General features: G+C 39.4%; 1 protein-coding gene across 8 annotated transcripts in view; it reads right to left on the bottom strand.

Moving 5' to 3' along the window:
• Positions 1-221: 221 nt before the first annotated feature.
• GPRIN3 (GPRIN family member 3) overlaps positions 222-17,338 on the bottom strand; it is a 67,603-nt gene continuing 50,486 nt past the window's right edge. For 5 of the 8 annotated variants that reach the window (XM_047856620.1, XM_047856621.1, XM_047856623.1 and 2 more), the window contains 2 exons: positions 9,131-11,579; positions 3,827-5,127 (listed from right to left, as the gene is read on the bottom strand). In XM_047856620.1, the coding sequence (XP_047712576.1) occupies positions 9,141-11,465 (2,325 nt within the window). In that variant the 5' untranslated portion in view covers positions 11,466-11,579 and the 3' untranslated portion in view covers positions 3,827-5,127; positions 9,131-9,140. Of the gene's footprint in view, positions 1,327-3,826; positions 5,128-9,130; positions 11,580-17,338 lie in introns of those variants that run through there. The other 3 variants (XR_007151644.1, XR_007151646.1, XR_007151645.1) reach the window with 3 other exon arrangements.

Below are 17,338 nucleotides of genomic sequence, written 5' to 3'. Positions count from 1 at the left end.
TCATCTGCAGGTGTTGTTGATTCTATCGGAATTCTATTTTAATCAAAGGAAAAAAAACCCCTTTCATTGTAAATACTTTCAGCTCCACTGTAGATTTCTAGCAGAAGTGTGTCACGTTGAAAATCAATTGATTCTAAACGTCTAGGGCTAAAATAACACTTTTGACAGCAGTGCAAAAGCAACAACAACAACGAAAAGAACAAAGCAAATTTGAATCTCTATTATGTTTATTATGGAAAATGAAATGCAAAAAATCATACTTAAAATTTTTTGAGGGTAAAACAAAGTCATCCGTCGAATTTCCTTCCTTCCTTCATTCAAAAGTCAAATTCAAAATGAGAGAAGTGTATATAATTCCAAAATCTTGATCTATCCTTATTTAAATCCTAATATTCCATCTTTTTTTTTCTAGGAAATAAAATTTTATTGGTAGGTCAATTTCTGGAGGATGGGGACTTTCTTGAATAAACAATTTTATGACTTTCATATATAGACATCATGAAAAGATATAAATTTAGATTCTAATATTGATACATTCATAAATGGAATTTCACTTTGAGTACTACTGTTTTTTTCAGAGATTTAACATTACACTACACTTTTGGTCTTTCTCAGCTGAGTATTAACACACACAAATGATTTTCACATTGACAGCTATAATTTTTCTGGGTGGCATTTAAATTAATATACATCGTCCAAAATAATTACATGAATTTATCTTTTAAGCAACAGTAAATATTGACAAACATCAAGATTTCACATATTCTGCTCTTATAAACAAGTATGGTTTTAGTAGTTTAAAAATACAGCCAGCTATAGTTACAGTGTTCTTATGATTGGTTAGCCTTTTATTTTTATCTAAGATACAAAGATGGCACATTAATTCTCCAAAACATAAATACATATTAAATATTATTAACTTTCTACTGAGAAATGGTTATATTTGCACTTTGCCACATGGAGTTCTCTATTAATGGAAACTCTTATATGTCCATTTATATCTTCAACCTAATACCCAGGCAACATAATTTTTAGTGTCAAGGAATCAGGGTCAAATTACATTAGATTTCAGGAACCAGATCAGACTTTTTGATCTCTAATAGAGTATTTCCTTTTAGGAAAAATGAGAGAAACTCAAACATCAGTTCACTGATTAGAATTGTGATAAGTTGACAAGTGTTGTCCGGTGTTGACATTTGCTGGCTAATGTCTCTCATCTTGTTATCTAGTCCACACAGTATTACCTGTTATCAGTAATAGGAATTTACTTGAGTCCACTTGACGGAACTCCCAAATGCTCATATTCTATTATCCTGCCAACATCATCTGTAATTTAAAAAAAAAAAAAAACTTTTACTCTTTGACTTCTCTTTGGTTTGCTAAACATCATTTTGCTTATCTCAAGAGAATGCGTACAATCATTTTCCTCTTCAAGGGATCATATACTGTTTTGAAACCTATGGATAGATCTCTAAAAAAAAGTAGGGCTTTTATCAGCCTGTGCAAATAAACACACGAATAAATGTACAAATGGAGCCTACAAAACATAATTGATTTTCCCCAGTGTTTGTCATTTCCAGATGTAAAATTAGGTGCTTAAAGAACAGCATTAAACCTTTGAAGGTGCTCAGGTACCAGTCTATGACAATAACTAGATTTTCATAGTGAGGCAGGGCTTTCCTAAGCACCAAATCTGCTATCTGGGAGTATAACACCATTTAACGGGGAGCATTTGATCCATTGTTAATGTATAGAAAACAGAACAGTCATGGTAAGATGCAGTTTTCAATTGTTTTAATTTGATTTATTTAAATATTAACAGTATGAATGAAATGCATTTATGTGTGTATATATATGTGGGTAAGCTATTTACAGTTATGCCATGTATACATTTTTATGTGTAGAAAATGAAAATACTCATTGATTAGCCCTTTTGAGGCTTTTGAACAACTGTTTCGTTTTCCTGCTTTCGTACAACTCTTTGAGGATTTAGGTTAATTCATACAAGGTATGTACACAATCACACCCATAGCATGTACATCCTAGTCACACACTTACCACGGAGAGGATGTGTGAGGAATGTAAATCATGCCGGTGGTCAAAGAACTGACCTTACCTGTGACTAATGGCATGGTTAATTAACCTGGCAGATTTAGTAACATGCCAGTGTATTGCCAATGTATTCAGCCTTTGTGATAATTATGTTACCTACTCTCAGAAATGATAACACACACACACACACACACACACACAACAGCCCTTTCTGACCTTCAGAAATGAAAGGACAAATTCTGTTACTGAATACACATGTACACTTCTGTTGGCTTTATTCATTTTCATACATGTGCCTACCCGATGACAGAACTTGGTTTTGAAATGGGACACGGCATGTTTTTTTTTTTCCTACACATAGAAAGAGAAAACCAACCACTCACAGACTATACACACTTACAAAATGTATTGACATACCACAACCGGCTACAGTATTATGCACAACATATTGTTCACATGTTAGTACAGCAGAGATAAATACATTGAGGAATTTAGGAATGATTAGTATATTTCTTTCTTGAGTTTTCAGGTCAGGCCCTGTTGACCTTTCTCAGCCTCAGGAAAGCTATGTCCAGATGTCCTTAAAATAAAAATTAGTCTCTCCTCTCCTCTAGGGATTGAGGAGCATGACTGTAATACTGCACTCTTCTGATTTACCAACATCAGTTTAAGATGTGATGGAAAACATTATGAAAAATAATTTACTCAAAGATGTGGCCTAAAAGAAGCGTTACGGAATCTCAGCTAAAATCATTAAGAGATCTTGATAAACGTGAGTAAGCTCCTTCTACCCATTCAACACAGTTTGCTTTGTACAGTCTTCACGTGATATTAAAGCAATGATATAAAACAGAAAAATCATTTATCCACTTAGAAGTTTTGCTAAAAAACAGGCAATCTAATTTTTTAAAGTAACAAAGAGTAATGCTAGTAGTAATGTTAAAAAGCAAGCCATAATTTTCACCCTGCAAATCAGTGAATGACATCCCCGCATCATAAGAGATCAAGAAAGAAGTTAGCATTTCTCTCCCACTTATTTCTCCTTAACACATGTAAATCACTAGGTTATTTCTCATCATAATTCTCACCATGCTGGTTGATGATTTGTATCATTTTATGAAATGTAAAATAGTGACTTATTTTTTTGCAGCCAATTGATTTTGAGCTTGAACTGAAAAAAGGGCTAGTATTTAGAAACGCCCATCTGGAATATCATTTTCTGTAAGGCATTATTTGAGGCCCTTTTTGATATGAGTACTCATGTTTTAGTTATTTTACATTTGGGAACACATTTTTTTCATAGCTAAGGCTGGTAATCCTCTAGGCAGAATTAACTGAATTGCTTGGCTACGTGCAAGTGTCCAGGAAGAGTAATTACTATATATTTAACCCCTCTGTTTCAACAAAGTTTCTGGTTGGATCTATCTTGAATTTTAAGCTAGCAAGACTTTTTGACTCCTTTTTCGTCTTGGCTAGCATTAAGACAGAGATGTTACCTTATCTCTACTAATGTCCACCGGCGCTGTATCTCTTTATAGAGCTCCTAACACGTTTTTCTAGCAAGAAAGCAGAAATTATGCCTTTGCTTGTTTTATCCTGTGGGTTATAGTCAGTCTTCACGGAGCAAACCATATTACATAATGGTGTGCTCGTATAGATGCGCTTGCTGGTATAACTGCCTCTTTTTGGCACATTATTGCTTGGCTTTAATTTCATTTTCAACAGTCTTTATTCTCATGATGAGTATCTGAGATTTCTGGGTCTTAAAAAAATAACAAACTTGTGAATAACATCTTGTTGCACCATTCTGGCCTCCATAGTCATTTCACCAAGGCCCATGGTTATTTAAATGTTCTTTATAATTATCTTCACCTTGACTTAACTAATAGTCAACAGTAATTTTTCAGGATTTTTTTGTTGTTTCTATCTACACATATATACAGATGTATCGGATTTACTTTGAGAGGTTATTTGGTTGTGGCAAGTGAGTAGTTTAGCTGGTGAGTGTTCACAGTTAAGAGTAGCTGTAATGACCTCTGGCAGATGTCACTGATTACTTGTGAGACAGAATTTTTCCACCTCAATCCATCTTCATTTATGTCCTTGGTCATCGCAAATAAAGTTTATCTTATTTCTGCAGCCAAGGAGAATTTTTTTTCCCAAGAGCAGGATAAATTTCATGGAAATGTTTCAGTATTTACAAGACTATTTTTTCCCCCTTTGCAAAAATGTCTAAAATTTTGTAGACATCCTTAAGCCTGTGTGTCTGCAAAGATGACATTTATAATTACTCATCCAGTTGCAGAATTCCATTAAGAAGGCTATAGTTACAAGAATGGACAGGAGATTTAGCGTATCACCTGTTATCTGCCAGGTGGCAGCAGCTGACCCACATTTGGAGAGATTCAACCAAAAGGGCCACACACAGCATCCAAGAACGTTGCTCACAGAAAACAAAATGCTCGAATATCAATATAAAATAGCAAACACTGAAGCAGACCTGGACAAGACTTCTGATTCACTGTGTAGACAAAACAGGGGTGGGGACAAGATGGTCAGCTCAATTATCCAAGATACTGCTGAGTTCACTGTATTATCATCACAAAGGGAAATTCACAGGCTTCATTTCTCAAATACCGTTTAGGACAAAGCAGGAGAGAGTAAACAGTATCATCTCCATGGCAGCATCGTAGCCGATTAGTAAATCAGACAGGAAGAGGCCCACACAAGGCTACAAGTGCCCAAGTGTCAGTAAAAACACATATACATATATGCAAACCTTATCCTAATGTATTGTTTTTCTTTATACTGATTCTTAAAAAGTAGACAAGAGATGTGGTGAATTATCTGGTACTAGAAATGGACCAGTTTTTTAACACTTGCACAATATGTAGGAGGAATAGAAGATAATTTCTCACATTTTGGCAGCAAAACAGTAACAGTGGATACAGCAAAGGCCAAACAATTTACATTAACAGCATACTCATATATATCCTCTGTAAACAAAGTGTAAAGTCACAGGATATTATATTCTTCATGTGGTATATACAGGTATTCTCAGAATGATGGGAACTCCTAGAAATGAGAGAAATAACATTAGAATAAGCTAGGAACAATAAAACCTCAGTACTCTCAGGATGCAACCAAAAGTCATTTCCTTCTTCTGTTTTCTACTTGAAAATGACAAGCTCCTATTAGAGATTTGGTCCCCAAATTCAGCCTCTAGGGTATATGTTACACATGCATATTCACTACAGTTTGTTTAAATTTTGAGATGTAAGCTATAACGTGAAGAATACTGGTATCCAAATTACCAATTATCAGACAATTCTGAAGATTAAGAAGTCATCAAAAATCAAATTATACCGACATAGCTGAACTTGTCAAGGTAGGAAAACACACTAATATATTTTATAAATATTTCATTTTGGACGCAAACAAAAAGGATTCTCCGACCTAACAAAATGTTCAACTTATGCCATTGGTCCAAAACATGAACATAGAGCAGTTGGTCTGTGGCACCAAAGCCAGTAATCCAGAAGGACATAATTAGAAAAGCACTAAAGATAAACATATGACAGCTCAAGCGGTACCACTTTTCTTGTGGTCATTAAAATAGAAAAATCGACATTTAAATTAAAAATTCTAGTATTCGCTGGGTAAGCCATAAAGCCTCTTAACATTGTAAATATTTCATTATCTTCCAGACACTGTGTTCTAATTCATCTCTCTTATACTACTTGCTTAAGAAATATTTTATATTCCCTCCATATATCTCAATGATTAAAAAACATTTTTTTAAAATTTTCTTTTTAACGTTTTATTTATTTTTGAGACAGAGAGAGACAGAGCATGAACGGGGGAGGGTCAGAGAGAGGGAGACACAGAATCTGAAACAGGCTCCCGGCTCTGAGCTGTCAGCACAGAGCCCGACGCGGGGCTTGAACTCACGGACCTCGAGATCATGACCTGAGCCGAAGTCGGACGCTTAACCGACTGAGCCACCCAGGCGCCCCTGATTAAAGAACATTTAAAAGGAACAGAACATCTAAAAGAAATTAAGGCCCAAAACAATTTTCAACCTGCTTTGTCATGCAGCCAGGCTATGAAATGGCCCAACAAATTCAAAGAATCTGCTATGAAAGCTGTTTCCCACTTGCATTTTGTTGAATCAACCTAAGGAGTCACGAATGATGTGCTGCATGTCAATGTTGTGTCACAGATCGAAGTGAGGGAAAATTTTCAGGTTAAGGTTTTATGGTGTGAGTACTTGGAGTGTCATAAAGCAAAAGCATGGCTTGTCTTCAGGAGGGTTCATTATTTACCCACTCGGTGGTCTTTTCATTACTGTTTTGAAAAGCTGTTCCTTCTTTAAGATTCAATACACAACTAAATGAGAAAAGTTTTATACTATTTTGTGACAAGCTCTAGAGTGTGGCAGAAGTAAAGTGAAAAGTAAAAAAAAAAAATAAAGATTAAGAAGGAAAGGCTAGTTCCAGTACCAAAGAAAACCAAAGTTACTAACTCAGATCTTAAGTTTTACTATGAGAGGCACACCGCGATGCTACATTTAGTTTTAAGTAACTTAATGTGATTTTCTTTTAATTTAATGTGCGACAAAGGTCTACAACTCTCTTAGGCCTCTGCCTCATTTTTAACTTGAGCTATTTACAATTTATAAGCTTACATTTATAATTTATAAATGTATAATTATACATTTCTAATTTCAGTATTTCTAATTCACGTGGTTACTCTAACCTCATAAGAATAAATATTACTACCAGATGCGAAATTCTTCCTTTCCCCCTATTTTAATGCAGGAACAGCCTGTTCTGGCCCCTACACAGCAGAGGATTACCTGGGGCCCACCCATCTGGAGTGGGCGCTGCTGACAGCTGCTGCTGTGTACACAGGGTGTTCTCTGTGTGTACACAGCACGTATGCCAACGTGTGAGGGAGACAGGCAGTGAGGAAGGGGTAGGAGGGACACGACACCCTGGCAAAATCATCTCCAACAGAAGCCACACGAACACTGCTACAAACGGGTATTCGAGGCCAAAGAGAGAGTTTTAGACTACATCTCTGATCCTTAACAGTAATTTGATTGATAATCTGATGGCAATTTCTACTGTAGGTAGTATTCTTAATAGGGGCCAGTTGGTAAGAAATGGGAAAATGTGCCTAATTAAAAAATTCAAAGGGTGGCTCCAAATGTAACCACTGTGATTTTACCATTCTTAGGCTCTAAGAGTACTGGGGCTGCAGTCCATTTATGCAGTTGTCATCTACAGTCCTATTGCTTTCAAAGAAACCAGGGGCTATTTACTAATTTGGGTTGTGCTCCGTTTAGCATGTGGTGTTAAAGCTCAGGCACAAAAGATTTTTCCCTATATGCTCAGAATCTGCAAAAGAGAATTAACAAAAATAGAAGCCAAAACAGAGGTTTTGAGTTTGCTGCACAAACACCATTTATGCATCATCAGAGAGAGAGAATACATGGATAGAGGCTCTTTTCTGGCTCATCGAGAGGAATGAGCTCAGAGAAGGCAACCAGGGAGTACCCCTTCCACGTTTAACAATCTGACTTTCTAAATGCAAGGTGGAGACGAGCAATCTCTCTACATGAATCTAGGAGGGGAAACTTTTCCAGGGCCCTGCCTCATCTCCCTTTTCCACACCCCTCCAACTCTCAAGCCACTACTGGTCATCCCAGCCCAGTGCCCTGCAAGACACTCATGGGTACAAATGAAAACCTCCTCTTCTGGAGGCAGGTGAGCACCGAGCTCAAACAGGTGCCTATGGTTTCAAAATCTATAGCCCACTGGAAGCTCAAACCAGGTTTTAGTAAGGGCCTCTATTTTTTTTTTTTTTTTTTTTACTGGGTTTGAAGGATGAGACACAATGGTATTTCTGTTAAAATCAGTAAGTTGACAGAGGCTACCTTTTTACTACAGATGAGAAATTTAAGCAACTAGATGATATTAGTCTACCTACAAAAACATGAGGAAGTTTGTGTTCTATTTGGTGTTCACTACATTTTCTATTAGAAGCTACTGCACAAGCAAGTCAAAAGGAAAACACAAACTGCATCCTGTTTATAGGAGTTGAAATTAGACCCATTGCTTTTGTTACTTCCTTTTTTTTGACACAGAAAAGGTTTCAACACCTTTCAGGTGTTAAGGTTTCAAACCTTAACACACTCAGCAGAATGTTTTTGGAGAACACCTGTACTACATAAACTTTAGTATACTTAATAACTTGATGACTCTTTCCAAGAATTCAGTTGCATGTACTTCCTCTAAAGAAATAGGAATTTCATCTCGTCAGAATCAGAGATGCCCCTTGCCTTCAGTGCAGGAAAATCTGTAGATATAAATTCAAGTTTTATGTGGGCAGTATTCATATTCAAAAGCTCAGCTAATTTTCCTAACATAACTTTCTTACATTTATTGACGATATAACAAGGTTTACCAAAACAGTTATCTGCAGATGTTGACAAATATTAATTCATTTGGTATTGTATGCATTTAAATGCTTTTCCTTAATATCATCTGGCTGAAGAGCAAGTCGAATTTATTTCACAGTTTTACATTATAGTTCTTATCGTCTACTTAAATTCTGTGTGGTAATAGCATTCTTATTGCAATATGACTAGAAAGTATAACAGTATTTTTGCTAGTTTTAATATTAAGCAGGGATTTTAGTGGAAACACCACAGTGTGATATGTCGAGGCAGTAATACAAAGTGACACGTATTTAATGATAGTGCTAGTTCTATAAGTAACATCATATTAAAAAATCCAGTGAATGTTATTTCCTCTTAATTAGGGTCATTAACCTTCAGTGGAGCTTTCTTCTTTTCTTTTGTTCTTTCAAATTGAAATGATATTTTTATTTATGGAGCCCCAATCAAAGGACCCAACAATTCTTAATAGCAACTTCCAATAGTTAATTCTTGCTTGTCTTCCTGGTCTCTCCAAAAAAAACCAAAAACCAAAAACCAAAAACCAAAACTAAGTAAGCTTTGACAAATAGAGACACTTAGGAATACCATAAATATACACAAGGGTTCCCATACACATTCTCTTTCAGTCTAGCACAGAAGAAGGGGCAGGACGAACACAGCAGTTGGGGCGTCGAAAGTTCTGCAGCATGGACTGTAAAACACTGTGCTGCCTTCCTTTGAGCTTTTTATTTGAAGAAGTATCTGAGGAAATGGATCTCCGGGTCTGGCTGTTTTGAGCTTTGATTAATTTCTCATGTTCCCTGATTTGTCTTTGTAGATGGTTCTGGATTGCGATACCCAGGGACTCTGGGTCCAGGGAGGCACCATACACTTCCCAGGTCATGCCCTGCTCATCCCACACGACGTCCCTGACACGCTTGGACTGTTTCAACTGCAGCTTGGAGTCGGCGCCCAGCTGCTTTTTCTTCTCTCCTGGGGTGAGTCCCACCTGGGCGGCAGCCGCGGTCACATTTAACTTTTGCTCCTTGAGGAACTCGCTGACTCGGCTGGCCCGCCGTGGACTGGCTTTGACCAGGCGAGAAGGGGTCCTCTTGCCAGAACCTGGACTGGAGTCACCCATGGAATCGGATGGGAGACTCAGGCTGGTGGCTGTCTTGGTCTGTCTATTTTCCTCCAGGGTACCCTCCTGGTTCTTTCTCACTGGGGAGGGCGTAGGACTAGCAGCTGACCCAGTGCCTCCACTTTCTTGAGATTTAGGATTGAGCAGCAGGGTTTTGGCCTCTGCCCTGGCCCTGGCATCAAGGATATCGGTGCCTCTACATTCTTGTTTTACTATCTGAGGAGATGCCGGCTGCTTCTCTCTTGCATCTCCTTTGTCAGTGGGATCCAGGCTCCCGAGCTGGTCGGCTTTGTTGGCAGGACTACAAGAGTCAGAGAGTTGGCAGTCTGGGTTTGTTTCGTGACCATCTGTGGTTTTCACTGCAAACTCAGATGGCTTGGTTTCAACTTTCCTCAATTCATGATTTGTTTCGGTTTGACTTCCCGCGCTGAAAGAAATCTGGTCAGTGGGGCTGGCTTTCAGGGACCTGGAATTCACACCTGAAAGCTGTTTAGAGGTGGGCTCTTCCCTTGCTGGGGTCATTCCCGCAGACCCTGTATCTTTCTTACACAGATCCTGAGTATTACCGGATGCCACGGTGATGGATGAGATCTTAAGGACCTCACTCGGTAAGCTCACCAATTTGCATTCCCCTTGGAGAGCTGTGGAAACAGCGGCAGCTGCCTGGATGTGCACTTCTGGCATGATGCTGGGGCACGGACCTGGCCCTTGGGGGGAGTGGATGTTGTCAGATAGCTCCAGCGTGTGGCTCCCACTGCCGCTGCCATTGCAAATGACACGCAGCTGCTCTTGTTCCAAACGCTCAGGAATTGGGGTTTCCTTTAAGAATGCAGCGAGGATGCTGGGGCTGGTGGAGACCGATCTGCTCTCCACACTTGCCACTGCCTGCACCCCAGCATCTTGCCGAGCCCTGTCGGGAGCTTCCGTGACCTCACTTGCAGCTTCGTTGGTCATTGTACTTGCTTCTTTGAACCTTGACACCTGATCTGGAGGACGTGTGGAGACTTTGCTAGTGAGGTGGGGTGGTTGAGGTGTCACAGTAGTCACGGACTGGCTGTCTGAGGTGGTGGCTGAAGTGTGTTTGTTCCCTGAACATCCTTCTTTTGCGGGAGAGTCAGAGGACCTTGTCTGGGAGTCGCATATGGCTCCTGGCCTTGCCCCTTTGGGTTGGCCTACAGGAGACGAGGGGTGACTGAACACCTTGGCTGCTGTATTTGCAGTCTGCAGCATTCCCTGGATTGTTTTCTGAGAAGAAAAATCACAGGGCACTTGGTCTTTGCTGTTGCTCTGGGTGCTTCCCACAGGGCAATGTGACTTTTCAGGTTTTTCAAGAATCTCCCCATCCGAGGTTCTCTGTGTTTTCAGCAGAGTATCTTCAGGTCCTGATAAGGGGCTGGCATTGAGCTGGTCACTTGGGGTCGCCTGGTGGGTGTGTTGGTTGGCTGGCATTGTAAATGCTTCATCTATGAGATCCTTTCCTGCTGCAGAACATGGGGCTGGTGCTGTGGGCTCACTGCTTCCTGGCAGCTGGGTATTGTCAGAACTGCATGGAGGAGACACTTTTTCCACCTCATTGAAGACACCAGGAGAAGACATGTCTGGCTGGGTGGTCTCATGCTCAAAGGCCTGCATCAGGACCTCAGCAGCTGCACTGGGGCTGAGGTCTGGCTCTGCAGGAGTGCTGGAAAGGCCATTGGTGTTCTCACACAAGACGGCTGGTGGAGACCGAGGGGAGGCAGGCTGCACTTCTCCTAGATCCTCTTCTTTTCCAGAAGCTGTGATCAAGGAAGTTTTAGCTGATCTCAAAGGGTCAGGTACAGTCCCCATGGAATTCTTCTTCAGGAAATCCTCAGAGCTCTCCCCGGAACAGTGTTCCACCTGGGAAGCAGTTTTAGCTCAGTGTAGGGACGGAGTCAGGGACGATTCCTCTGAAGGATCAATCTGTGAATCAAGGAAATAGTATGATTAACTCGGTACAGCATTTAGGGGTTGAAAATACAGCAAACTAATTTGTACAAGATCTTATAAGCACACTAAACCTTTTCCTTGCGTATTCGTTGCTATAAAACATAGATCTTGGGAAGAAAGACTTTGAAAAAAATATTTTAATTATACAAGTATTATTTGGTACATTAGTTTCTGCTTGCATCCCATTTCTTTCTGCAAATAGGTTTTTAATGTATTTACCTAAGCATTTGATAACTACCCAAAAGTCATTTGTGTAGTCTGATTTACCAGATATCTGAAAATCCTATAAAGCTACTGTAATCAAATCAGTAAGTATTGAAATAGGCCTAAACAGATACGTGAAATAGAATATCTAGAAATAGATCCACATATAAATGAAGATTTAATATATGACAAGAGAGGCATTTCAATTTAGTGGCAAAATGATGGATTATTTAATATAAGGAGCTGGCAAACTGTTTATGCATCTGGAAGAAAATAAAGCTAGATCTTTATCTTATACCAACTCCAAAAATAAATCCTAGATGGATTTAGATAGATTAAAGGTTAAAAATGTAAAATAAGTAATTAAATAAAATCGTGTAAGAAAATCTAGGAACCATAAATATAATCTAGGGGCAGAGAGGGTAGGCTTCTCTTGGCAAGGGAGAAAACACACAAACTAAGAAAAACATAAGGGATTGAATAAAACCCAAAAGTTTCGTATGGCAAAAGATACCATAAACAAATACAATAGATTTGAAACACAAATGTTTAAAATCCTAGAGGACAGGCAAAAATATCTATCATATAGCAGAAGCTCTTAAAAATTTTCAGGGACAGAAAATAGGTCTTTGGAAAAATGGACACAGAACATGAAAATGCAGCCTGCAACATAGGAAACATGACCGTCAACAAGCTTTTGGAAAAATGATCAAATTCATCTGTAGTCAAAGAAAATGCAAATAAAGTAACAACGAGATTTTAGTTTACAATACTTCTACCTGCAAAAACTTTTTTTAAAAAGAGCTGTAACATTATGGCCTGGGGAGACCTAGAGAAAGGAAGTATTTTTATTAATTGTAGGTGCATATTGTGTATTGTTACAGCTTTCTTAGGGAAGCAGTTTAGTTTTTAAAGCTAAAAATACACATGTCCTCGACTCTGTGATCCTAACTCTATCAACAGATGTAAAATACCAGCATATATAGATAGGGATACAAGTATGTTTACTGAAGTACTATTTGTAGGGGCAGAAAAACTGGATGCAAACTGATTTCCATGAAAAGGGGGAGTAGTAGAATAGATCAAGACATATCTCTACTGTAGAGCATAATGCAACCATCAAAACAAACAGTTAATTGGGCTGTAACTTTTCACTTGGGAGGGATTTCTCCAAGGTATGGCTGAGTGAGAAAAGCAAGGTAGAGAAAAGAATATATACATTTTCCTTTTTGTGAAACAGTGACCTAAAATACACAGTGACCTAAACACACAATGACCTAAAACAGACTGTGTATGTGTACAGACATGTTTGTCTATGATTATATAAATTCTAAAAATATTTAGACTGAGACATATTAGGTCTTAAATGGAGGGAATGTGAGGAGTAGAAGACAGTAAAAGAGAGATGGAGGTACTGAACGGTGGGAAAAAACTTAATTTTTTAAATCTGAATTTTATTTACTTATATATATTTTTTTCAACGTTTTTTTAAAATTTATTTTGGGACAGAGAGAGAGCATGAACGGGGGAGGGGCAGAGAGAGAGGGAGACACAGAATCGGAAATAGGCTCCAGGCTCCGAGCCATCAGCCCAGAGCCTGATGCGGGGCTCGAACTCACGGACCACGAGATCATGACCTGGCTGAAGTCGGATGCTTAACCGACTGCGCCACCCAGGCGCCCCTACTTATATCTTTGAGAGAGAGAGAGAGAGAGAGCGAGCAAGCATGGGAGGGAGGGGCAAAGGGAGAGCAAGAGAATCTTAAGCAAGCTCCATGCTCAGTGTGGAGTCCGACACAGGGCTCTACCCCATGACCCCTAGGATCATGACCTGAGCCGAAATCAAGAGATGGATGTTCAACAGACTGAGCCACCCAGGCGCCCCTTCCCATCCTTGGTCTTGACTGTTTTCTGCTAAAACCCTTTGTCCAGGTGTATATTCCATTTCTTCCTTATTGGAGTTTTCTGTCGCAGTCACTTACTGGGCACCAAACCTGTCTTCCCCTCTGCCCCTTTCTCATCTGCCTTTATTATGCCTTTCCTCCCACTCTCTGCCCTCCTCATCCTCAAAAAGCCTACCCATTCTTCAAGGCTCCACTTAAATCTCATTTCCTTTCTGAAGGCCTCTAAAGCTTTCAAGTCATAAAGTCTTTCTCTCTTTTAAAAATTGTACAGCTGTGGTCATCTGGGTCCTTCGCATGTGCTGTTTTTGTACCTTTGTTACTCGTGTAAATGTCTTATTTCTCCAAAAGTACTTCAAGTTCCAGGAGGGAAGGGGACAAGCTTATTGATTCTTTTCTGTTCACTCCACAGGAGATAGTGCAAAGTCTTGTGCATAAAAAGGTGTTAATTGATCCCAACTTCCCTCCCAAATGGCTATTATTAAAGCCTTGCCAAACTTCAAAATAATAGGAGATGTTAACCCATGACATGGAATATTAATCAAAACACACAATTTAAAAGAGTGCTATTTTTAAAAGTAAAAAAAAAAGGTTGTATCTTATTTATGAAACTTTATCTGTAATTCAGTGTTAGGCAATTAAAAACAAGTACATTGGACACCTGCTACAAAAGCGGGAAGGTTTCATAAAGCCAGGAGTATAGAACATCTCCTGTGTTATATAGCTGGAGCCAAGAAACCTTGTTTGCAAAGAGGACTGTGAAATACAAGCAGCTCAAAGTTCAGCAACTGAAGCTGAAAGACTTAGAAAAAGACATTTCATAAAGCTCTCAGAATTCGCTGTGTTTACTTCCATTTTCCACAGATACCTAGTTGATTATACTAGTTTAACTTTAAAAGGTGTTTCCTTTTGTTTACTTTGTTAATAGAGGCAAAATCCATCAATTCAAGAATCAAGAAGAAAGGGGCCCCTGGGAGGCTCAGCAGGTTGAGCCCGATTCTTGATTTTGCCTTAGGTCATGGTCTCCAGGTTCCTCAGACTGAGCCCCGAGTAGGACTCTGTGCTGACAGTGTGGAGTCTGCTTGGGATTCTCTCTCCCTCTTATTTGTGTTTTTTCCCCTCTCTCTCAAAATAAATACACTTAAAAAAAAAAAGAATCAAGAAGAAAAAACAGATTCTTGGCTCATACTTGTGATCTGAAACTCTTGATTCATGGATAGATAGGAAATCAAGACTTTTCTCAATCATATCTGCTAAAGTAATTGTTACAGCATCTCCATGTGTCCAGGAATATTTTCCCCTCCCCTCTCCAACTAGAAGCAGAAATCTATAGTCTCCAATAGGTTAGACAGATAGGGTATTTTAAAAGTGTAATTACTTGGTGGTTGAAAGTGGGGAGTGTATGTCTTTAAAATCAAGCTGAGTCCATTATGATAAGATTTAATAACCTCTACAAATCAAATTGCTAACAGGTAGTCCACAGAATGAATGAATCCCTGCAAGTGTGTGTGTGTGTGTGTGTGTGTGTGTGCGTGTGCATGCATATGTGTGTGCGTGTGTGTGTGAGAGAGAGAGAGAACTGCATGGTTTCCCCTTCTCTTCTCTCCCTTTCTTCCCCCTCCTCTCTTTCCTCCTTCCCCCTTCCTTTTCCTTTCTTTTTTGTTTTATGAATTGAAGAGATCTTTCATAAAAAGCCAGATTTCCCTCTTTTTGTTAATTTTTAAAAACTCAGAAGGTATGCATTTCTAGGCAGCAACCACCAGGTAGTGATGATGAGGGCTGGCTACCTTGTTGAGCATGGACTTTCCACATGGCCCATTCCCCATGACCTTGCTTTCCTGGTTTGTTATTACTTACCTGGGCTTGTGTGGGCAGTCAAATTTGAGAACTTTGGTCTAAGAATACTGAGAGAGTAGACTTCCCAACCTAATTTTTAGTCCTCTGAGAGCAGTTCAGCATTGTCTTTAAGAACATGGACCCTGGGCCAGAATTCCTAGATTATAGTATCAGTTCCGCTAGCTAACTCTAACTCTGTGTGCTTGGGCAAGTTAACTTAACCGCTCAAGGAACCCATTTCATCTATAAATTGAGGATAATAATCATGGTACTGCCTCAGTGGGATGTTGTGAGGAGTAGATTTAACATTTAGAACAAACAACATCTTGGCATATATTAAACATCTTATGAGTACTAGCTTCTTTTGAAAACCTTGATATTAGGCTTTGATCTGTGTTAAAGAAAAAAACTATTCTGACACTTGTGAAAATGGTAAGGAAGACTTTACTTAGGACTATTGGGATATGTGTCAAGACTACTGCATAAAGAGAGAACGATCAAGTTCAACTCCAAATACAATTGCAGTAATAAGTGGGGATTTTTAACTAAAGAGCAGTTAAGGGGGGGGGGCGTCAGTGGATAAAACATTACTAAGAGGAGAAATCAAAGGTACAGGGACTCTTGATGAATGCAGGCCAAGTGATCAGACACCAACTAGGGGATGGTGGGAGAGTGGGAAATTTAATCTGTTATTGAGGATATCAGATATTAAGGGTGGGAGGATTCTCTCTAAACTGCCTTAGCAAGATTCTTGCTAAAACTGGACTCTACAAGAACAGGCATGGAAGCCCAAGACCGAGGCCTAGTCAATAAGAGGGCTCAGAGGAGCCTAAGGTTGGTCAAAGAGAGAGTCTTTGTCATATGTACTGGTGAATATGGATTTTCTTATAATACTCTCTGCAGCAATATGAATTCTTTCTGAATTGGCCATAAATTGCACAGGAGCAAATGGTATCTCTGATTTTGTCTTTTAGTTTGATAGGAACTAGATTCTTAGTAGCAGGTGTCTTTGGTCCTTCTCCTCTTAAAATCATGAGCAAGGATTTAAGGCCTTATTGCAGCAATGCAGCAAGCCTGCAAGGTAAATATTATCCACCTTTTACAGGGAAGGAAACTGAGGTCCAGAGGTTAAGTAACCTACTCACAGCTGAATACCTATAATTCCTATTGAACTGAATTTTTATGGGTGCAAATGCCTGGGCTCTTTCTGTGAGCTTCCTTATTATCTGTAACTCTGGAAAGAAAATGCAAAGCAAGAGAAATCTATCTATCTATCTATCTATCTATCTATCTATCTATCTAGAGGAGAGAGAGAGAGACTTCTTTTTGCAAGTGATCTGCAACCCAAGGGCAGCCTGCATGGCATTAACACAGACTACCATGACATTCATAACTGGTCACTTTATGAAAAGCCTGCCTTGCCGAAGGCTGACACTGCCACCATTCATCCTGAAAATAGTGGGTTCCACTACTATGCCACGCTGCCTATTTTCATAACAGACACCCACGCTTAATAAGACAAGCAGCAGGGAACCTCAGCCCTTTGTGATTTGCTCCAGAGCTGCTCTGGTGGGAAGAGCATTAGACAGAAAGAACAGAGAGAGGCTTGGCAGTCCTGGACCGGCAGGATGCTAGTACATTGCAGGTCATGGCGATAATCTTGTGCACAGCAATTACCTTTGCCTACTTCAGAACTGCCGCATTGCTAGAACAAGGACTTCAGGATGTCATCGCATCTCTTTTAGTGACATTCTAGGTAAGTGTTACAGGGACCTCAGTGATACCTCTGTCT

Source organism: Prionailurus viverrinus, chromosome B1, assembly GCF_022837055.1.
Source record: "Prionailurus viverrinus isolate Anna chromosome B1, UM_Priviv_1.0, whole genome shotgun sequence".
Taxonomy (NCBI): Eukaryota; Metazoa; Chordata; class Mammalia; order Carnivora; family Felidae; genus Prionailurus; species Prionailurus viverrinus.
Note: the sequence above shows the minus strand (reverse complement) of the source record. Positions and strands in the feature narration are given on the sequence as shown.